General features: G+C 38.9%; 1 protein-coding gene across 2 annotated transcripts in view; it reads left to right on the top strand.

The window, feature by feature from the left end:
* The first annotated feature begins 201 nt into the window (after window positions 1–201).
* Window positions 202–24219, top strand: part of LOC142104269 (uncharacterized) — a 38309-nt gene continuing 14291 nt past the window's right edge. For both annotated transcript variants that reach the window (XM_075188845.1, XM_075188846.1), the window contains exons 1-6: window positions 202–299; window positions 8843–8911; window positions 16322–16351; window positions 17177–17251; window positions 19406–19488; window positions 20618–20744. In XM_075188845.1, coding sequence (XP_075044946.1) covers window positions 8853–8911; window positions 16322–16351; window positions 17177–17251; window positions 19406–19488; window positions 20618–20744 — 374 coding nt within the window. In that variant the 5' untranslated portion in view covers window positions 202–299; window positions 8843–8852. The remainder of the gene's footprint in view (window positions 300–8842; window positions 8912–16321; window positions 16352–17176; window positions 17252–19405; window positions 19489–20617; window positions 20745–24219) is intronic.

Genomic DNA, 24219 nt, shown 5'->3' with positions numbered 1-24219 from the left:
GCTCACTCAATTGAAGTAAGGCACACAGTGTCAGCAGTATACATATAAGAGAATGCACGAATGCATCATGGCACGTTACGTTTTACCTTTTGTGTGTTCCATATTTACGTATTCTAAACAAGTCGCATTGCCATCAGAGCAATTCCCCTCCTAAGCGCTAGGGGTCGCTGTTAGACTGAAGCCCATTTCCTCCGGTTTCCCTTTCCTCTGTAGCCCTTTTTCCGTCGCTGATCTCGTTCATTTCTGTGTCCCGTGTTCGTTGTGTCCGTTCCTGGAGTGGAATAAGGGAGACTCGACAGGTGAGTCATTACTGAGCACGGTAACACCGAGCATAGGTATCTATGTCTATACATGCATAAATATCTCCATTCATTGCTGGTGCCCATATCGTACTATTTACGCTTCTCTGTGTTGTGCTGCGACTGCAGCGTGTGTGCAGACAATGCACAGTGTGTATAGTGCTGTGTACATGGTGTCCAGACTGTTCCCACGGGCAAAATGCAGCGTGTATGCAGACAATGCACAGTGTGTATAGTGCTGTGTACATGGTGTCCAGACTGTTCCCACGGGCAGAATGCAGCGTGTATACAGACAATGCACAGTGTGTATAGTGCTGTGTACATGGTGTCCAGACTGTTCCCACGGGCAGAATGAAGCGTGTATGCAGACAATGCACAGTGTGGGTGGTGCAGTGTACATGGTGTCCAGACTTCCCAGGGGCAGAATGCAGCGTGTATGCAGACAATGCACAGTGTGTATAGTGCTGTGTACATGGTGTCCAGACGTCCCACGGGCAGTATGCAGACAATGCACAGTGTGGGTAGTGTAGTGTACATGGTGTCCAGACTTCCCACGGGCAGAATGCAGCATGTATGCAGACAATGCACAGTGTGGATAGTGGTGTGTACATGGTGATCAAACTGTTCCCACGGGCAGAATGCAGGGCAAAGCGCCTACAGCAAAAAATGCAGGACATTAAATCTAAAAGGGGGTAAATTAACAGTACAAGTGCTGCACATCGACATCATCATTTATTTATATAGCGCCACTAATTCCGCAGCACTGTACAGAGAACCCATTCACATCATTCCCTGCCCCATTGGAGCTTACAGTCTAAATTCCCTAATAAAGACACACACTCGCACACAGACAGATAGAGAGACTAGGGTCAATTTTTGATAGCAGCCAATTAACCTAACAGTATGTGTTTGGCGTGTGGGAGGAAACCGGAGCACCTGGAGGAAACCCACGCAAACACAGGGAGAACATACAAACTGCACAAAGAATGAATCCGCCGATTACAGTGATGCAATAAACACCTTTGATATTAGTCAGGAAACTAAGCAGGCTGATATGAGATGATGGGACTTGTAGTTCTACACTTGTTGAATTGCCACAGGTTAGCCAAACCAACTGTAAGTCATGCATTCTCCCATAGATTGTAAGCTTGTGAGCAGGGCCTTTTTTACTCTGTCAATATTACCCAGTATTGTTGTATTACTGTGTTTTGTTCCCAATTGTAAAGTGCTCTGGAACTTGCTGGCGCTATATGAAGAGATGATTATATGGATATTATTTTGTCCATCCTTCATTTGTTTACCCAAAGTCATTATTTTCAGTGTTTACTATATTGTCTGGAACTTTTCTCTTTTTGAGAATTGATTGCATGCTATTTTGTCAGTATCCGTGGTTTGTGAGTTATTATAAATGTAATCTCATTATAGCACTAATCCATATTCTGTGGTACTGTATTAATGGGGTTCCACAATTAAGCAGAGAGATGCCTCTATTAACATAAATATAACAAGTGGCTATAAATGCACAATTGCTGTGTTGCTTTGACTATGTATGTGGATAAGTGTTTAGCACTTCTGCCTTACAGCACTTGGGTCATGAGTTCAATTCCCGACCATGGCCTTATCTGTGAGGAGTTTGCGTGGGTTTCCTCCCACACTCCAAAAACATACTGGTAGGTTAATTGGCTGTTAACAAATTGACCAGTGTGTGTGTGTTAGGAAATTTAGACTGTAAGCCCCAATGGGACAGGGACTGATGTGAATGAGTTCTCTGTACAACGCCTTGTAATCAGTGGCGCTATATAAATAAATGATGATGATATGTCTGTTATACTGAATCCATAGCTATATATTTGTGTACTGTCTGTCTGGTTCTTGGAAGGAAGGTGTGTTTATGGTACTAAATAATTGGATATGGCAGTTCAATTCCAGAGCCATCTTCCACAGTTTTTTGTGTATCATTCAAGTATGTGAATAAAATTGTATATGTTTTATGTAGATCTGTTCAAAAAAAAAAGTAAAATAATTTAAAACCTACATTATTATGCTCAAGTGGCACCCTAAGAAGAATGCTGAGGACAGATGGACATATTTACAAAAAAATATACAATGAAATATTAGTGGTTTCTTTTTTTTATAGCTTATACATGGTGTTGAATCTTGTGATTTAAGAGCTCATTTAGTTAGACAAGGTATTTAGAGCCATATCCGATTGTGTAAAAAACAAAGCTCTTAAGAAACTGCAGGTATTAAGGTTGATTGGTTTCTGGCTAGCATGCGTCGGCTGTACACAAAGATGTAGTATACCCAATGGGTCAAACCATATTGCTGAAAATAATGCATTGCTGATTCTATGAAAGAGTTTGTCTTTGACTTGGTACCCAATGGCGTTTGATTTGTGTTTAAAAACTCAACTTTGAACACCTGTTATATACAGCAGATGAAATGCAATCCCGTTTGACAAGTGGTTGTTACTTGTGTTTGAGAAGTCATCGGAGGTCGTGCTATGACCTCAATGGGCCTGGGTCTTTAAGGTATGCATACTGAGCGCATCATGCAGTTGTTCTCAACGGCACGTAAATCGGCTTTGCATACTCTCGGAGTTGGCAAGGAACGGATCTCAAGTTACGTGTGGTGTTGACTATGGGTGTAGGTTCACTCTGTTGTACTAGACCAGACACTGCAGAATGCGTTCAATACGTATATGGAATATGAAATCTCATAAGAACGCGCAGAAAAAAAATATTAATGTTACCGGTCAATAACATAGTTATTTATGATTAGAAATGGAAATTGTATAACTAAACTTTTTTTTATAGAATTTTTTTTTTCCATTGAAAAACATTAGGGTTAGGCTGTCCTTAATGTCTACTGTACATAAAAAACATTTTTACAGTTGCTCCTGATTGCAGACACATGTTATATCATGCATACAATACTGACCCAGGACTTAGACTAGCCTCTTAGCTGGTGCAAGAGATGCGGCAGAAAAACAATAAACTTTCACACACGCAGCGCTTCATTCCGAAGTGGCTGAATTCGCTTGAGTTTGGCACGCCCACATTGTGCATAGAGTACGGGCACACCCCCCTTTCCCGCCTAGTTCACTCCCCGAAATTGTAGACCGTCGTAAGAGTCATTTACATTGGCTTTCGATGAGGGCTGAGTGTCCCCGTTCTGGGCATGCGCAGAAGGGAATTGCGTACAATACGCATAAAATACAGATACGTTTCTTAATAACTCAGGCCCAATGTGTTTAACTTGCTTTAAATGTATCAAATAGAGCAGGCAGTGTTTGGAAAAACGCTCAGTGTTTTGGAACAACATTGGTTATTTGAAAGGTTTTCCAACTTCATTAATTTTTGTGCTGTCTTCGGTTAGTGTGACTGGGCAGTTTTACTCAAAGCTTAAAATGCAGCTCCAAATTGAAATAACTTCTATCTGTGAGTAAAAGGGAGACCTTTAATCACTTGAGTAGGTTTTAAAATGCTGACGGCAGCACACCATGTAGAAATGAGAGGTGGGTTTGATGTGAATTGAATAATGACCTCGTAAGATGCTGCATTAAAAGAATGGTATTATGTTGAGACTGAAAAGGAAATGTTAACCACCTTGTCTCATTAGACACCGCATTGATAAGTGCTGATCTTACAGTATACACTACTTTTGGGTATTAACCTCAAGAAAACAGTCTACATATATATATACACAATATTTACAGTTTAAATATTGAGGATATATCCTTGTTTCCCTTAATAACACCTGAAGGTATAATTGTGTCAGCAGTATAGTTACATAGGATACTGTTGTAAGGCAGCAAAGTGGCCTAGTGGTTAGCACTTCTGCCTCACAGCACTGGGGTAATGAGTTCGATTCCCGACCATGGTTTTATCTGTGTGGAGTTTGTATGTTCTCCATGTGTTTGCGTGGGTTTCCTCCGGGTGCTCCGGTTTCCTCCCACACTCCAAAAAACATACTGGTAGGTTAATTGGCTGCTATTAAAATTGACCAGAGTCTCTCCCTCTCTGTGTGTCTCCCTCTCTGTCTGTGTGCAAGTGTGTGTCTATATTAGGGAATTTAGACTGTAAGCTCCAATGGGGCAGGAACTGATGTGAGTGAGTTCTCTGTACAGCGCTGCGGAATTAGTGGCGCTATATAAATAAATGATGATGATGAACAGTATTAGGAAGTGTTACATTAATAAAATACAATTTGGCCTATTTATCAACAAGTGTAATCTTATTAAAGCGCTATTTGGAGTATCCTTCAAATTTATGATTTTTGCATCGCAGCAGATATCGTGGATATCTGCTGCTTTGCATTCTATTTCGTTTTTCTGAGCAGACACCATCAAATAGTATGGTGACTGCTCCCTAACGCAATCTAACAAGTTTCGAAAATTAGTAATTTCGGAAGCTTGTTATGTACGCCAGCTGAAGCTAAATAGTACAAAAGGGTATGAATGAAGCTGATATCTGAATTAAAAAAAGATAAATATGGGCTGTGGAAGAAATTAATGATTTATTGCCAATTACACTCAGACTGGGAAAAATTAAATAATAGATACACACAGACTTTCTGAGTGCATGGTATGATAGGAATATTGTTTTGTTTGGAAACAATATTTGATCATTGACAAACAAGAAATAGCAAACAGAATTTATGAAAACAAAGACAGAGAGGTCCCGTGTTTAATAGCAACATTTTAATACACTTTTTTTTTTTTTTCTATTTGTTTCACTTTTATATATTTGCTATATTTTAAACAATTTGCCAGATACAAATAAAGGACTTGATGGTATTGTCAAAGTTTATAATGAAAGCGATTGCCATTTTACATTTTCTCTGTAATGTCGCCAATATCCGGCCACTTGCAGAAACCGGTACTTAATCCGTTTCTGGATTTTTCATGGAAGATGGATAGCTCCACCTACCATCCGTCTTCTCCTCAGTCCTTAGTATAACACATGGATTCCCAAACCCAGTCCTCAGGGCTCCCAACAGTGCAGGTTTTCCGGATCACATGTGACATAATTAGGACCACCTGTGGATCTGTTACAATGTGTCAGTCAGTAATGAATACACCTGTGCTCCAACAAGGAGATATGGAAAACATGCACTGTTGGGGAGCCCTGAGGACTGGGTTTGGGAAACCCTGGTATAACAGCTGTTCCATAACATCTTTGTTACAATTTTACACTCTCTTTAATGTGATTCAAACACAAATTTGCCTGGTTCACTTTAGTGCCCCCTCACACATTTACCTACTCATTCTAGATGATTCTGATTGTTTGTGTTATGTGTCTAAAAAAAAACCCTTAATTTTTCATAGTTCAATATTCTGTTTCACTTTTTGCATCACACATCATTTTTGTCTGTTGTAAAAATAAATAAATGCTGCACTTTTTGAGCTGTAACAAAAATACAAAAGAAAATCAGGCAAGAGCACTATGTACTGTTTTGCATTGTGCTGCAACATACTCATATACTGCAACTACTGTTAGTATTTAACTTTGTTGCGAGAATGTTGCAGCATAGTGCAAAAAAATACATTGTTTTCAAGTTTTAGAAGCGCTCTTGCTTAATTTTCTTTAGCATTTGTAATGCAGCTCAAAAAGTGCAACATTTTTATTTGTTATTTTGTAGGAAATTAGACTTTTTTTTTCTTTACTTTTTTTACTCTAGAAGTTACTTTTTAAATATAAATTTAAGGAGAATATACGTGTTATGCTTTTTGTTAAGGGAAAAAAATACACATAAAACACACCTATATTGAAAAGTGCAAGATATATCACCAGTTGAAGTTGAACAGTTGAAGCTAACTGTTGTAAAGTAGTAACGGGCAACCTGATGTTCTCTCTATAAGTCTGCATCATTTTCCTCCCTCTGCAGATCTGCCACCCACAAAATTAAAAATATTTTTGTCTAAAATGCAAACAAAAGTCTTAAAATTGCCTCTGCACACAGTTGTGCCCTCAGATACTCTATTGACTAAATGCCCCCTACCCAGACGACCTCCAACACCCCTCACCACTAATAAACTAATAATATCACCCTTCCCAGAAGCTGCACTTATCTTTTCATTCTGGCAGATTTTTGTAACCGCAGTCCCACGGACGAAGGGGGAGATCATGTGGTGCAGACTGCACTCCCTCCTTCTTCTACAGTATGCAGTCACATAATGCAGAAGAGGGCACTCCGATTTCCATTGCCCTTGGACTGACCACAAATAATCTCAGGCCTGTTAATTGTGATGCTTATATCTACAAAGCAGATCTATTATAAATAGAGGCGAGGAAAATAAATACATTTGCCTGAAAGACATTGTTTTTGTGGCAGTAGAGTTCCACTTTAAAGATAATGTAAACTCTCAGGAGCAAGGCTCTCTCTACCATCTTGCCCAGCTTCCTGTCTGCCTCAAATGTCTGTCTTTATTTTCTATTTCTGTGTGTGTAGTCTCCCCATCTTTTGTTGTTGTGTTAATATGTATAATTGTAGCCTTTTTTTTGTACGTTGACTGCGTTTTGCAATTTGAGGTGCCTTTATAAATAAATGTTGATTTATATTTACGATAACTAAACTGTAACAAATTACATTGAATTTTTTTAAATACTGTTTCGATGTGTCAACTAGTTAACACTTGAAAAGTACATAAAATTGATCATTCGGTTTATGCTTTCCATTGCAATTGAAACAAAAAGGAGGTGATACCACAGCAAAGCCAAAGTGATTCAAAAATGCATGAGAATATGCTATTTTCTATGCAGCCTTAATTCTTTCAACACTGCTTAGGTGTGAGCATAGTCTAATTTTCTTATAGCATGCATTTCTTGTGTGGCTATCTGTTATTAGAGAAGTTATTCAAACACACTCCCGCTTCCGTTTTTTTGTTTGTTTGAAAACTGGTGGTGTTCCACATAGCAAGTTATATTATTTGCTTTAATTTTTTTCAACTCCACTAGTAATATGACATTGTCTTTTCATTTGCATCAGTTTTTGTAAGTGTCCTAATTTTTGGAGGCAGTTCTTCTATTATGGTGATAATGGGTAGCAAGGTAGAATGAGGGTCTGTTTCTTTTTGGTAATTGATGCATTGGTTTGCCGTCACTCTATCTATATCTATATAATGTAGAACCAGAGGCCAGTCAGTCTAATCTAGGTGCCAGCATGCTTCTTTTTTTTTTTTTTTCTTTAACTTGCAACTTTTGAAGTGTAAGTCTAGTAGTTAAAATTCAAATTACAGCCAACAATCCTACTGCAGGTTATGAAGACAGAATAATGGAGTATGAATGGGGCCTGAGAGAGGCAAGGACAGATGGATCAGGTGGATGGGCTACTGACACAATCTCAGTATCAAAATAAATGACCAAGTTCAGGTATATGATAGTTATTAACCCAGGGATCCCATAGTTTGTTAAACAGGTCCAAGGAATCGGCATTAACAGCTTTGAGATTTCCATGTATCATGATAAAATGAACTTTCTGTTTGACTAAGGTCACTGGTGGGAAGGGTTTGTAATGTTTAGCTACAATGGTGCAACAATGTAACCACCTGGGTTGTGAGAAGGTGACACTTAAGTCTTGCTCCCATTTGATTGCATATGGAAGTTTACGTTTTGCAGTGGTTGATTCATTGTTCATTATTCAGTTGTGGTAACTTCTCCCTTATTCGGTGGTGTATCACATTAATTTTCAAACGTTTATGGTCAACTCTTGTAGACCTATTTAGAGCTATAAAGGATTATACAAAGTGGACAGTTTTGTTATATTCTAAATCCGTGTCAGGGACCATACACCAGCAGGATCTTTTTTTTAAAGAGTCTGGTACCATCTCCAAAGTCAGAGATACCTTATAAAAAAAAATTAACTGTGATTTTTATCCATGAGTATCAATAAAAAAAATCACAGCTAATTTTTTAGTGTATACCTGACTTTAGAGATTTACCCAGTCCTACTTGACCTGTTTTTTTGTTTTTTTTTTGCTTTGGTCTTTTATTGTGATGGGAGCTACATGTAAAACTCGTGTGACTGTCTGCCAATGTGTTACGTGGTGAAGTTTAGTGCCTGCAGTCAGGGCCTTCTTAACAACATTATGGGCCCCCGGGCAAAGCAGTGCACCGGGGCCCCTAGATATAGATATATAGATATATATAGAGATAGATATATAGAGATAGATAGATATACTAGCTCAGTTACCCTTGAAGGTTTTTTTTTGCAGGTTTTTTTCTTTTGCAGGATTATTTATTCTCATTAAGAGCCATGCCTATGGGGCCCCCGGGCAGCTGCCCATCGTGCCCAATGGAAAAGATGGCCCTGCCTGCAGTTTAGGAATAAACCTCTTTAAGTTAATGTTAATATCATAATTATAATAGACTAGTAATACAATAGATTATAACAATATAACTATTTCTAATACATGCTAAGTATTGTTTTTCTAATTAAGTAAGCTGTAGCATGCTGCTTTGTTTAATGCAACATTTTCAAAATGTATATTTTGACAGCTAACGGTTGATTTGTATCAAATATTATTATTTTGCTGTTTTCAGGTTCTTTAATATGTCGTCTTGGGTGAAAGTAACTAGGGGCCAGCCACAGAAACCGGTTGCTGGCAAAAAGTAAGTCTTATAAATATGCAAATTTGGTCTGTAAAAATACATATCTTTGGTATGCAAATGGTTTGTAGATATTTCCATGCATTCCTTTTTTTCTTACACATTTTGTTTGAATAACACTTTCATGTTATAGGTAAATCAATTAAATGTACTACATTAGCACAGTAATGCATTTTCTTACACCTCTGTCCTAAAGTTATTAACCATTGCATCCTAACCAGCACTGTAGTGTCCTATATTGTACCACACCATTATATTAATATAAGGCTATGTTTTTCTTTTCCTTGTCTTCTCCATGAGCTTCAGCACCTTGCTGGACTGTCTCCATTGCATTTATGGATGGTATGCCCCGGTCTAGCTTTTGTAATACTACTTCTGTTTACATTTACACATTGCAGTAATACATTTATAACTATGTAATTTGTGACAGCATTATGTAAATGTTACTAGTGCCCTTATGCCCAACAAAGTAGGTAAGGTATGATTATTTTTCCTTGACTACCATACAAGCATGAATCAAATCAAATGAGAATGATCAAAATAAAAAGCACAGGAGCCTTTTTTTGTTGCTTATCTTACCTGTCCGTCTGTTTGTACAAATTTGGATTATTTGCTTGACCTCAATCATTTTTAAAAAATGTTACATGGCAGTGAACGTAACAGAATAAATGAAGGTATGAAACGCCTAGATTTGAGGGCTACCTCATATATCAGTACAGTGTCACTGGGGAAGATGCTGCTAAAATAAAACCGCTCTGACACACATACAGAATTCCTGTATGACAACACTTATTTATTACATTTATTCAAGTGGCTTGGGTCACACCGAGAAACAAACATTGCTATATGTAAGGCATTTAGTTGGTTATAAAAAAATAGTTTTGTGAATGAAAAAAATTAAATATAAAGTAAGTTTAGCATTCGTTTATTAGATAACTGGAGAGTATTACAATATTGAACACATGGTTTCTAGATTTTAGCCTTATGACAAACAAGTTTGCACTGAATAGAACCCACAAACTTGGCACACCATATTTTGTTAAATGTATCTGAGATGTAAAGAAATACATTGCTTGCTTTCTGACAACAGATACACAAATTACAATGTCACTAAAATATTTATTATTATTTTGAGAATGACTGTCCTTTTTAATCTCGCTTTTATTTAATTGTATTCCACTTAATGGGGCATATAAGAAGGCAGATAGCGGTTACGCGCGACTGCACACTTCCTGTTACCGTAACATTGCGAATTTTCCCTTCACACCTCATAGGGTTGCAAAGGGAAATCCGCAATGTTGTGGTACCGTATTGGCACGTTATGTGCGCAGCCGCAATCTCCCTTCATTGAATTTGCCCTAATGTGTAAGTAGGTGAGTTATTGCCCTGACCTAGTGAGTAGCTCTACATTTATCTACCCCTTCTATTTTATTTTAATTTTTTTGTAACAAATTACAAGGTAATAAAAAGATTGGAAAGGGCTGTGCCCAGTTTAGTGTTACTCCACTAATTACTTCAGCCCACTCTGACTATGCTTCATTTAAAACTACCATTTGCCTTCTATCCTTAAACCAGTTCTCTGCCTGGGTACATACTTTTTCCCGTAGGCTTTATATTCTCATCTCATCAGACTGTTGTGTTGAACAGTATAAATTGCAAAATTTAAATATATCACATACGTTTTATGACCAAAATCCAGTTTAAAACGGACCTAATAAATCCTAACCATGCTGACGCTGCTATCAAATTATTTTCTACAATATATTTAAGAAATGCAACCCTCGAAATTTAAATAATAACAATACGGCAAATCGGTCCTCCGGTTGTGTTTTTACAAAGATAAACACCAAATCAGTCCATCAATTTCCACCAACCTTGAGGTAATACATGGTCATCAATTAGCGACCATAGTTCCTTTAGCAGGACTTTCTATCCTTATGTTGTTTAAATCTATAATAATGCATCTCCTCCTGTATTAAACAAGTAACATTTATAAACATCTTTTTGTTTATATATAGTCAGCAAATTCTGTAGCGCTTTACAAATGGGAACAAATACAATAATAAAGCATTACTGGGGTAATACAGACAGGCAGATAGATAAGAGTTTATGGAGAGAATTAGCTATTCCTACACAACCTATTTCCTGTTTATTTGTTTGAGGGTTTTTTTTGTATGTGGAACAAAACAAGCAAATGAATTGCGCAGATTAACCGATTATGAATTTATTGGATTTCTAGCCATTGCACATAAAATTATATAACCGTGGGAGTGATAATACCACTCACATATATTACCAGCAATTACAATATAATAAAATATCACAAATAGTGAGTAAATATCACAATGCGGCATATATGTATATAACACATTTAACCATAAGCATCTAAATGAATCTCAATACAAGATACATGAAGAGAGCATTAGACAATATTTAGAACATCACATATATCCAGTAGATCGATCAAATGAAAAATGCAAATATAAGTACTTATTCTCATTTAATGAGGATCGTAGGCATAAATATTTCACACTTGAAAGGTAGATATGGGAGATGTCTATTTCCTTTAAAATCCGGACATTGCAGCAATATTGTAATATTCTAGCCAGTCATAAAACTAGAAAAAGAGTGTGTCTTTCTCTTGTATTTTTAGAATGTAATGTAGCTCCACTGAGATGTAAAGGAGAAATTGATGCTTTTTTGCCGTTCATAAAGTTAGTAGAGTAAATAGATCATAAATGTCATAATTGTGCTTTATAGCTGAAATGATAGATAAAATGAAAGCCCAGTTGGTATAGCTTCTTACCGCTATAGCGGCTGATTGTTTTGAAGACCACCGAATGTCTCCGGGAATGTTCAATCAGACTCCTCATCAGCATTACACATTGTCCCAAACAGAAAATGGATAAAAGGTTTTACCTTTTTCTTCGCCAGAGCGGCTCAATCAGCATGTGTGTGCACCTCCCCAAAAATCCGGATATATAACAATTTCACACAGAGAGGTTCCGTTAGAACAGAGTGTCTCCGTGGTTGGCAAGTTCAGATATAGTGAGGCAGCATAAAACAAGCGACGCGTTTCGTCTGAGGAACAGACTTTCTCAAGCTTTTTTTTTTTATATGTGAACACATGCAGAAAACATATATAAATAATCAGCTATTTTAGCCTCTACAAATATTTTTGCCAGTTTCATAATTTCAGTGGCCCAGTCTTGTCGGTTTTATTTTTTAACAATTTATTTTTAATTTTTCATTAACTACAGTTGGTTGCCTCTTATTCCTGGAACTGTTTTCGTCGCATGGTCTGCATTACAGCAGTATTTAAACCTTTTTTTATTTTCCTGTTTGGTTCCTGTGATTTTATTTAAGAGTATGCCTTTGCAGTCTAGAGCAGTGATGGCCTGCACATTACCCTTAATTTCAGTAAGGAATAAACAGCCTCAAAGCCCCCATATCACTTATGGCAAAATGCCCGACTTCCCACAAGACGCCCCCGAATGCACTAAGACCCTCTGTTGCTATACAATTCTCGACGTACTAAAAAACTCTCCACATGCCCCTCGGACTTACCTTCATGCCCCCACTCAGTGGTTAATCTACAGCCTAAAAATGGTCTACCATAACAGCTGAAGCCCACAGAGGAAAGAGAGAATAAGCAAAGAGTGTCTGATCACCAGCATAGAGCTGGGGGCTGCAGGTGAAATCTCGCTGGGAAGCGTCACTATAATTTCTCTTCACAGTTTTTGTAGCTCCTTTACTAAACTTTTTATTGAAACTCAAGTTAAATGTTATCATGTTGTGATCACTGTTCCCTAAATGCTTAGCCGTTCTATAGCTGTTATATTCAATGTGATGATACCGGGTTATTGTAACCATCTATGCTGAACAGCTTGTCCTACCCGGTACCTATCCAAGGTTCAAAATCACCCAGACAAATAGCTAAAAGAAAAGTTTATTTAACAAAATGCTAGCACCAAACAAAAGTAAACACATTTAAATAATAACCTGCAACAAATAACACTACTGTCTGGCATAGACAACCTACAGGGTATACATAAAAGTTTAAATATGATTGACAAATATGGGGAATCAGAGGGCTAGTAAAAGTATATGTTTTTATAGTCCACAGTTTTGTGAGAAACAAGGTGCAGACTGGTTGAGGGAATTTTAATACCTCATTTCATCACATTCAGTATTACCAATTCCATCAATTTGCAATAAAACATGTTGATACAATTTTATACAGAGTGCTTACAGCTGCTCCACTATCCGTTTCTCTTGCAGCCCTCGCCACAATGTGATTGGTCCTCCCACTCACCCTCTTCCTCCCCAGCACTGTTTAAAGGCAATGCGCTAAATTAATTTGCTGACAAAACTGGCAGAGATCTGGGAAAGTTGTCTGCTAGGAGAGAGAAACTGAGCCTTAACTGACACTTTTTTTTTTTTTTTTTTTTTTTTTTGGGTGATATAGCTTTAATTTCTCTTTTTATCTTTATTAATTTAAGGCTGAGGAAGAATGAAATGTCACCCACAAACTCCAGTTCTATAAACACCAAACTTAAAATGTTTATTGATTTATCAAGCTCTAACTTTTAAAAGAAATGATCTTCCAGCAATTCAGAAATTGGAGTATAATTGTTTCATTTAGTCAGAAAAACTCTACGAAATATAGTTTTTAAAATAAGCAGAATTTTATAATTTGGAAGAGTGAGAAATGTTAGGGGCCTTAAAAAAACAACAACCCACCACCCTTTTCTAATATATTTGGGAGTTTTAGATCCAGCGCTGTGGGTAGGTTTCATATGAAAAGATATGGTGATGGATTCAATGTTGCGTTAACTTTAGCCCTTCCCCTTGACAATATACAAAACATTCCATGCTCTCCTTGCAGATTACCCCAGTGTATCTAGCTGCAAAGGAATCATGTAAAAGTTGGATTTTTGAATAATGTATTCCTACAAGCTGCTGCTCCCTTTCTAAGGTTTAAGCCTAGGCAGGTGGTAAACACTAGATATAGATACTAATAAGTACAAGTGGGGCACAACCCAATTGAATTATGAATGCACTTATATATACTATACTGCACTATGCACACACATATACAAACATTGTTCCCCTGCGTATCGCTCTCATTGCCCCCCTTACTCACTCACTTTTAGTTTTGACAGGCATTTTGCTGCTGTGGCTCCTCTGTGCTCTCCTATGCTGCTCAGATACTAAGTGAACATACTTCCTCTCTGCGCATGGGATTGTGGGACATTCTGTCTGACTTCTCCTTGGAGTATTCAGTCAGCTCTCCATGGAGACTCTGCACTCAGATTAGCTTCATGCATTTAAAAATACTTGAGGGTAATAACTTTCTCAGAGCCGCAATATTAGCGGAGGAGGGCCACATAGTGAGTAGCGCAGACCTAGGCAGTTGTAGCATGTGACCCAACATAATATATATTGTCCATTCTGCACAGAATCTGCTGCTTTTAAATAGTTAATGATGTTATTTCTGCAAGATATATTTTAGATTATTACAATATCCTGATTAGATCATTACAATATCTCAATTTCCTGGTTATGTAATTTTAATGTTATACCTCCACTGAATGGACAGGGTTTGTCCTTTTTAATGTATATTAAATGTTGTATTTTAAACTTAGCTGGAAAAAAAATAATTGTTCCTAACAAAATATTCTCTTGGTCTTTAATACTGGTGAATTCTGTCCACAAGTGCAGCTTTGGGATTTGCTTTAGTTTAGAATGTTCTTGGGGCCATTGTGTTTTGTTGTTTTGTCATCCCAGAAATGCAACAAATAAAAATAAATGCTGTCTTTTCCACAATCATCACATTCCCCACCTAGGTTTCTTATATTAGAACACACATTGGGATTAAAACCAACTCAACCCCCACCCCCTCCTTCTCCAAAGCAGAGCATATCTTGGGAAAAACCATTTGCACAATTCCAGGGGGAATTCCTTTTGAATAGAAGCTCCCTAGAGATGTTGCCATAGCAATCACGCTGCCTATAGATTCACTCACTTCTGACACCATAGCAACATACCCTCCAACCAAACCAATTTATCTAGTACAATGTGGTTTTCTGACTGACACAAGCAATGTTTACTCCCACAGCAGATCATATATAATAATTACTCTATTTAATATTGTGCTGTTCTCTCATGGCTGTTAAACAGATTGTTTTTTTTTTACACCAGACAGGTTACTGCAGATATCTATGGTATTAATATTTTGGCTGCTGTATGACAAAATAACCTAGTGTATGCCGTTTGAAGCCATTTTGGTTGCTTGTAACTAAATTGGAGCACTATTGCCTTGCCCTGTGGTTCTTTATACAAACAATCATGCCTTACAAATAAATGATAATAATTCTGAACAATCCAATCCAACTTGAATGGTTACAATGAAAAGTGTATCCAGCTAGAGTCTCCCATGTGTTGTATTGTCAGTAAGTAATTGGCAGTGTATTTTGAGATGCAGTTGGCAATGTGGCAACAATGAGTCAATCAAGGGGTGTTGTTTCAAAGTGTAACTTTTTATTGAAGGTTCATATAAGTGGAATGCAATTGTCTTCAAGTTGCATAAGGGCTGTTCAGCCTTAAATCGAGTTGTGTGCCCTTATATACAAGTTAAAGCTGCCTTGAAGTCACAGAAGTATAGCAGCATTTTTTCACCTATTCAGGGGAGGGAGATGGTTAGCAACTAATGGCATTCTTCATACCTCCTCTTTGAGGTTTCCGTAGTCTTCCTTGCAGATCGCATGCCATCTGTTTTATAGGTAAGTTATTCACTAATCTGTACACTTTCCTTTGAAGCCAGTAATATACAAACTGGGGTCCCTTGACAGAAGTACAAATCTACGAGAGTACATCACATGCAGCGTTATCTCTGATCAGTGCAAGTCTGTATGACTTATACATTGTATATGTCAGCTCTTTCTATTCATTTGTTATGTCGCAATTATCCCAAACATTATGTGCCAACCGTATATTTGAATATTGTCACTGTGGCATCTGATAGTATTCTGCCAAGTTTGGAAAAGGTGAAATACCAGTCTTACTTTTGAGACTATAGCCTTTCTGGCCCACTTATGGTTTGCTCTATTATTGGCTTTTACAGACTTTCTATTGAATGCTGATCATGGTGAAGTAAATGCTTATCCTTAGTGTATTTCTGCATCTCTAATGCCCTTCTTCAGGTATAAATAAAAAATGTGTCTACTGAATTTGTTTGTAACCCGTATTTATGCATTCTTAAGGTCTATATTTATGTATTCACTCATTCCAGTATAAACGTTGTATTACTTTGTCTTGGATTAGGACAACTAAGGCTAACATCCTGGTGCATGATATTGTTCCATATTCATCATTGACTATAAATTCACTGTGCCATTTTTGTTCCCTCAGGAAGCCGAGCTGGATTCCTCGTCTTTTGGAGTAAGTTCTTCATATTCTGTATTTGGAGCAGGTTGACTACATGTTGCTTCATTTGTTTTGACAATCAGTAGTTCCTCAGTCTGTAAATGCAGATAACCATACATAAGTATTACCTGAATCTGGTAACTTTATGTCCATAATATTGATTTTGGTGTTGCTGGATTGGGGGCAGCAGATATAGGCGCTACACCGGGATGCTGGATCCTCCGTCTCAACCCCGGTATGCTTTGTGGGCTCAGGGCAGTTTGTTTCCTTTCCTCTCTGCCACCACAGGAACACTTGCACAGCCATTTTAGTTATTTGTAGGAGATTTGTAAATGATGTGCGTTGTGTTATAACTGCTCACTCGGCTCTCCCGCACTAAATAGGAATGATTCCAGTATATTCTAAGCACGGGGCACAGCTGGAGTTAGTGGGTGCGGTAGGTTTTATGAATGGGTAGAGGGGATACAAGAGGACACAAACAGAGATTATTCAGACTGTTTAGCTTGTCACTGATTCTGTCAAATCCTATAGTGTGTGTGTGTGTGTGTGTGTGTGTGTGTGTGTGTGTGATGTTTTTGAACAATTATTATGTCAGCTAGTAGAATCAAAGTTCAATGTGCTCACACTATTCAGTGTTATTTGTATAGATCACCTTCTTAAATCTTCTGCCACTTTAGCTTTCATGATAAAAAAAAAATTAACTTGCAGTTTTTCAAATAACTCTGAGTAAAGTTCCTTTAAAACACTATGGATGTGTAATCTGTTTATAAAAGGGCAGTGCAGCCACTTTACATGCAATGTTTTTATTGTGACTATGTTAAACTTATATTTTGTTTCTAGCATTAACCCATATAAGCCCAGCCAGAAAGCCTCATTCACAGACAAATATCCCAGAGATTTGGAAGAACAGAAAAGGTAAGGATTATTTGCTATGTATCTGCATATATTGAGAGCATGTCTGTTGTCTATAAATTATTCAAATCTGTTAGTGTCTAAATCAACAACATGAATACAAAATGCAAATGTTCATATACATAGTATTAAATATGTATTTATTAACCCTCGTTTGCAGCTACAGCTTTGTTAAAAAGTAAATTTTAACTATCGCTACAGCAATTCCTAAGACATAGTCAATATATAAAAAAGCCATCATAATAGCTAAAAAATTATAACACACAGGGGGAGATTCAATTCAGCACAATGTGTCTCTGGAACGTTCACTGAGACACATCGCGCAAACGTTATGGCAGGAATCTCCGCTCGTACTTTCTCACATCCTATAGAGTTGCTCAGAAAAATTAGCGGAGGCTCTTACAATAATGGCTGACAATGTGCACAGCTGGACATTGCGGTGATGTCCATGCGCCACATCACCAGCAATTGAATCTCCCCTATAATGTAAGTTTACTTGCTACGCCATCACAGACGTTGCCCATGTGTAGTATTTAACCAGTCTTCAGCATCTCTATGATCCGACACACCACATGTTAATCCCCCAGATCTGCTTCCAGGTATGTACGATCATATTATCAAACTGCTGCCATGTCCCTTTTAAGGGAGCCAGGCAGGGGTTGAAACAATATAATGAGACAGTGTGTAGGGGATGATGTGGCCACGTGTGCACCAGAGAGCAGAAGACGTCACTTGTGTAAAATGACTCAAACAGAACCTAGTGAAGTGCTATGTGTAATTAATAACATAATATGCAAAGCTATATAAATAAACAACTTGTAGTAAGACAAAAGTCAACATTTCGAACTTTAAATACAATCTAGTGAAGATGATCTTTCATGGAATGTGCTACAATAAGAGGGAAATGAACACAAACAGTGAATGTATGAACGAGGTGTGTTTGACTCCACAATCTTTTTGTGTGGATGTGACAAGAACCCCAAGATAACGTGATGGTGAGAATCCTACTTGCTCCACTATCTAACTCTGAAGCTTGTTCCTGCTTGATTCCTTTACCCTACATCATGACGCTCTCCCTGTAACATGCATCTCTGCCCTCACTAATAAACAGGGTAGATTGAGTGCAATAAGGTGCTCAGACCCTAATGAAACGCACCTTTATAAAGGTTCCCTCGGAATTAGGGAATTGTGAGAGAAAGAAAATGATCATTTGCATCGTAATGGCTTCCCTAGTATTCACTAATCTCATACAAAATAGCCAGAATTACTGACTGATTTGTGCCAAAAATACTTTTCTTTGAGAAGTAGTCCAAGTGATCTCCAAATCTTTATAGTCGATGCTATCTAAGGGAGTACTAGATTTCAAGAAGCCACTATCAATTACTAAATGGAAAAACACTGTACAAGCCTAATAACAATTTTATTTTTGCAATTCCATTTATCTACCTCTCCTAACATTAGCTTAATAATGAATGTACTCCGCATACGATGGAATCACAGCTACCACACAAAATTTAACACACACACACATATATATATATATATATATATATATATATATATATTACATACACAAGATTAAAGTAACAAAACTTATATTTAACATATTGCATTATGTAGTCAAATATTAATTTGTCACAAACACAACTAACAGAACAGTGAATAAGCTTTCACCCAGTTCATAAATGCGTTATGCTGGTACAATAAAGGAGAGGTGGTTGGTGCAGTTTCAATGCTGTGTTTTTGCAGGTAGAAAAGAAAGTAACATCTTTAAGTTATGAATCACCCCTGAAATGACACATTATAGTGAATAGGGAAACTTGCTCCTAACACATACGTCTTTGGAGTCCAAGTGCTGTTGTGACGTGAAGACCATTTCCCTATGACTATTAAGTGTCCCTTTATAGAACAAAATTATAGCCTCAGATTTACAAATTTACTATTTTCACGAAGCGGAAATGTAATAAAGTTAGTATATCTGTAGCTATGTACCAGTGGACAGCAAAACTTTTCTTTTGCCGTTTAAGTTGAATATTCGAGGATACAAATAGAGAGAACCTCTATTATAGCATATGTTTACATTCATGTTAACATTCCATCTTAAACTTATTTTATTATGGTGCTTTTTGTACAAATTATAGTATATTGTCTCAACAGCTTTGAGGAACTGTTTGGAAAGAAGTATAATTATCCAGCTGGAACAGAGGAATATTGCGAGAGATACCAATACTCCCAAAACAGTAAGTGAAGGGACTTCAGACGTGTGCTATTCTAATGGTGGCAACAAGTTAATCCTCTTCAAATTAAATGTAATATACATGTATCAATGTGTTTCAGTATTGGTCCTCATGGACAGTTTGTTATTTTTGCTCCTATTTCAGGGAGAAATAATAGCCTTCCCATGAACAGATATATTTTACAAGTCTTAAAACCATTAATCTATGACAGTCTTTTCCTTTTTGTCTGATATGATGAAATGCAAAAAATAATCAATTGGCAAATAAATTGAGATTAGAAATGATACTATGTTTTTCAGCATGTATTGCAAAAGGCCAGAAGTACTTAATGAATTTGTATCTATTAAAAAAAAAAATAGGCCACACTAACATGTCGCATGATCTCCATGGTGGAAAGCATTAGGGTGACCTATATCTGAAGAACAACACCTACATACAACCTGTTACCTTTGTTTGCTATCATTCTCCTAATTAGACTGATGTTTCATAGGTAATTCTGAAAAGTGCATGCTGCCAGCCAAGGAAACAAAGCATTCATAAGCTTGTGTATAACATTCAATGCAAAGCAATATCACGCACACACAAGATCTGCATCATCATGATTCCAAAAGCTGCATTTTATTGGTTGGAAACTTAGAAACTAATTTAGCAACTCCCATTTCAAACCATCATTAATTGTAGGGAAAAATACATAACTGAGTAGGACTAGACGTTTGATAAAGTGTCCTTGCTTGACAATCTAAGCACTGAAACATTAAGGTTTAAATTATTTAAACATATGCCCATAAATAAAATAATGGGGGTGTAAGGAAATAAAATGAGTCCCAAAATAACTAGTAATCAAGTTACAATCCTATAGAAGGAATACAGTCTGTTCAGTAGTTTAAAGCAACACCCAAGACTTTGGTATTCCCAGCGAGTTCACCTACAACCAGGCACAATTATACAGAAAAATCGCAGCAAATATCAGCTCAGTTTAATTGGAGAATTATAGTTCATTCAACCAAATGTATTTCCCAACATACAGTATGATTACCTATGGTGAATGTCTTGCAGAATGTGGGTTTAGGACTAAGATCGTGTGTCTGATATATTGTGTATTTAATATGAATATTTTATTTGTTTTATGTAGGCACCAAATACAACTCTGATGATGGCAGAGAGAAGCTTTACTTGCAGTTCTACCAGCAGATACAGGATGAATATCACAAGGAGAGGCCATCGGACTGCGTGATTGTGGCCATCAGCAAAGAACAGATGTAAGCCCATTTTAGAGTAGTAATTCAAACCGCCAGAGAGACTACTTTTCTTGTCTGTTTCATCTTTATATTGCTGTGATGTTAGGGGTTAAGGTATTCTTGGTTCGCTATTAGGTAGAAGTATTATTGAAGGGGATGTATAATCCATTTGCTGCATTCACCTAAAGGTAAGATTTTCCATCTTGCTGTTCAGGTTTCAGCTGCAGATTCTAGGAACCTAATGTTTCCCACAACTTTATTATAGTTTTTAGTGTGTGTTTAGTCAAAGAATTGGTATGTTTATGCAAGCTTTTCAGGTGCTTGTTTGAGCTAAATATGAAAAGCTATGTTTTTGTGAGAAGCATTTTTTTCTATGCACGGCCAGCCTTAAGTTTATTGAATAACACAGTTTTCAAAGCCTAAAATGTCTGCTAACCGAGGATGGTGCCTTACACTTTGCTAAGTAAGAAGGTCACACAAGTTCCCATATCAAAGTGCTGCTGTGGTATGGGTATTTTAGATATTTATTGTGTTTGTGAATGCTAAATGTCAATTCATATGTAATCAATTTGCATTTAAGTGTAGTGGCCTTTTTCATATACCGTATTTTCATATAGAAACACTGCATCACCGAAAAACGCCCCATTGAGAAAAAACGCCCCACCTTGAAAATAACAAACCCCATTAGAAACACTTGCATCCCTTTGTTGCAGAGCCACAAATTAAACTTGATGAACTGAGCAGTATATTCCTTCTTATTGAACATAAACCTCACGGGGGGGTGAGAAGGGTGTCGGGCAGCGGAAGGGGGGGGGGGCCTCACGGGGGAATGGCCTTCATTCCTTTATCCGGCCCTGGGTGATGCGCTCCCCATGGGTTCCAATAGACCATGGTAGGGGTGTTTTCGGTCCTTTTGTTCCTTTGCCCGGGGCAGGGGCGGCCTGCCGAGAGAACAATCATCTGCCCCCAGGGCAGGGTATAACCGAGGCAGAGGCGCCGTCAGGTGCGGAGCTTCGAGACCAAGTGATATGCCCGCAGCGCGCCCCCCCCCCCCCCCCTCCGGAATTTGTGGTGGGGGCACGTCTCCGCTTTCAAGGCCAGTGGTGGGCAGCCACCTCGGACGGTTTAGACACGTCATAAACCTAGCCCTAACTCCACCACCGGGGTACCTATCCCCCTCCTTGTCCCCTCAGGCGCAAGGCACTTCAGGAAGCTATCCAGAGGTTGCACTTCAGAAAGCTATCCAGAGGTTGCACTTCAGGAAGCTATCCAGAGGTTGCACTTCAGGAAGCTATCCAGAGGTTGCACTTCAGGAAGCTATCCAGAGGTTGCACTTCAGGAAGCTATCCAGAGGTTGCACTTCAGGAAGCTATCCAGAGGTTGCACTTCAGGAAGCTATCCATAGGGTCCGGCGGGGAGAGTGAGATGCAGCGATGGGAGATGTCTCTGTGGAGCGCATAGCATGGACGGCTGTGCGCTGTCTGCGGGGGGGAGCAGAGGTGCCGTGGAGGTGCCTCCTTTTGGCTGCTCCCTCTTCCGATGTTTGAGCCCTCCAAGGAGCCGGGCACAGTCGCCACAGGCTGTGTCCGTCCTCCTGTGCTGATAGCAGAAGCTTCCTAGCACACACTGCGTCTGGAGGGTTGGCAACAGGTAAGTGAAACTCTCTCTCAGCATAGTGGGGGTACAAATCGCAGTGGTTCCCTGAGCTGGCTGCCTTTTACTAAAAGCAGTAATTTTTTTGTTTAAAGATAAGGTTTCTATTTTTAGCTCAGGGAACAGGGTCAGGCTAGGCTCACTGTCTCTGAGCCCTGCTAGGCTCTGGATTGGTTGAGGTGATTGTCATACTTGGACGAGAGCCAGTCCAGAGCTGGGCCCTGGGTTTAGTGGTTTCTTCTTGTGCATTTCCCCCGTGTTGGTCTTTCACTCCTCGTGTGCAGACACCAGAGTAGACATCCTTTTTAAAAGCTCCTGCTTCTCCCCTTTTCTATCCTGTATACTGTAAGGTAAAGGGTTTGGGTTGGTTTGTAAAATGTTTGTATTTTTTATAAATTAGGGAGCTTTAGGCTGTATCGCAGGCTCACTTTCTCTTTACCGCTAAGTTCTGACATAGCTGCTACTTCTCTGGTGGAGGAGGTTCATACTGATAATCAGAGTGTGGAGAAGTTAATTCAGGCTGTGCGTCGGGTACTTGATATTCCTGAGGAACAAGTTCTTGAGGCTTCTGGATCCTCTCTTTTTGTAAAGCGCAAGAAAAAGGTGTTTTCTTTCCCAGCCTCTTCCCTATTGGAAGATTTGCTGTTGAAACCTTGGACTACCCCAGACAGGAAGTTCCAGGTGTCTAAGCGACTGCAGTCATGTTATCCATTTCCCCCTGAAGTTCTCGCTAAATGGGAGACACTTCCTCGGGTGGATGCGGCTGTGGCAAGGTTAGCAAAGGTAACTACTATTCCTCTTCCTAACCAGGCCACTCTTAAGGATGGTACAGACCGGGAGTTCCAGACCGTTTTTAAGTCCATTTTTGTGGCAGCAGGTGCTTCTTTGAGGCCTGCGTTGGCATCAGCGTGGGTTAACAAAGATGTTGAACGCTGGTCAGAGCAACTGTCTGAAGGTTTGTTGGCAGGCAGGCTGTCCTCTGAACTGCTTCCATTAGTGGAGAACATTCAGAGAGCAACAGATTATTTAGGAGAGGCTGCTATGGAAGCGGGGCTGATTGGAGCGCGCATTTCTGCCTCGGCAGTTTCAGCGCGTCAGAATCTCTGGCTTAAGTCCTGGGAGGCTGAGTCTAAAAAGGCTCTTGAGTCCATTCCTTTTTATGGAGGGGTTTTGTTTGGACCGCGGCTTGACTCCATTATTAGTCAAGCAACAGGGGGTAAGAGTACTTTCCTTCCTGTCAGTGCTCCCAAGCAGAGGATGTCCAGATTTCGGGCCTTTCGTTCCGCAGGAAGATTTCGAGGACAATATTCCTCAGGCCAATCTTCTAGAGGTCAGTCATCCGTCCCTAGAGGTGGTTTTCAGCGGGGACGTCAGGCCTTGTCTGCTCGATGTCCAGCTGCAAAGCCTGCAGACAAACAGTCTGCATGACGGGCTTTTTGCTCCTCCGCTGTCGTCGGTGGTAGGAGTCCACCTTCTGCGGTTCAAGGATCGGTTTTGTCAGTCCACTACCGATGTCTGGATTCAGGGAGTGGTGAACCAGGGTTACAAGATCGATCTGCTCGGTCTTCCTCCCAGACGGTTCTTTTCCACAGGGCTTCCGTCTTGTCCGAGAAAACGATTGGCATTAACAGAAGCGATTCAATCCCTTCTTTCATCCGGAGTGATTATTCCGGTTCCTCATTCTCAAAGAGGTTTGGGGTTTTATTCCATTATTTTTTTTTGTGACAAAACCAGACGGCTCCTTCAGACCGATTCTCAATCTAAAGTATTTGAACACACAGGTCGGAGTGCCCAGCTTCAAGATGGAGTCTTCACGCTCGGTCATTCTCGGCATGCAACAGGG

This window comes from Mixophyes fleayi, chromosome 10, assembly GCF_038048845.1.
Source record: "Mixophyes fleayi isolate aMixFle1 chromosome 10, aMixFle1.hap1, whole genome shotgun sequence".
Taxonomy (NCBI): Eukaryota; Metazoa; Chordata; class Amphibia; order Anura; family Limnodynastidae; genus Mixophyes; species Mixophyes fleayi.
This window is presented reverse-complemented; position numbering and strand designations above follow the sequence as displayed.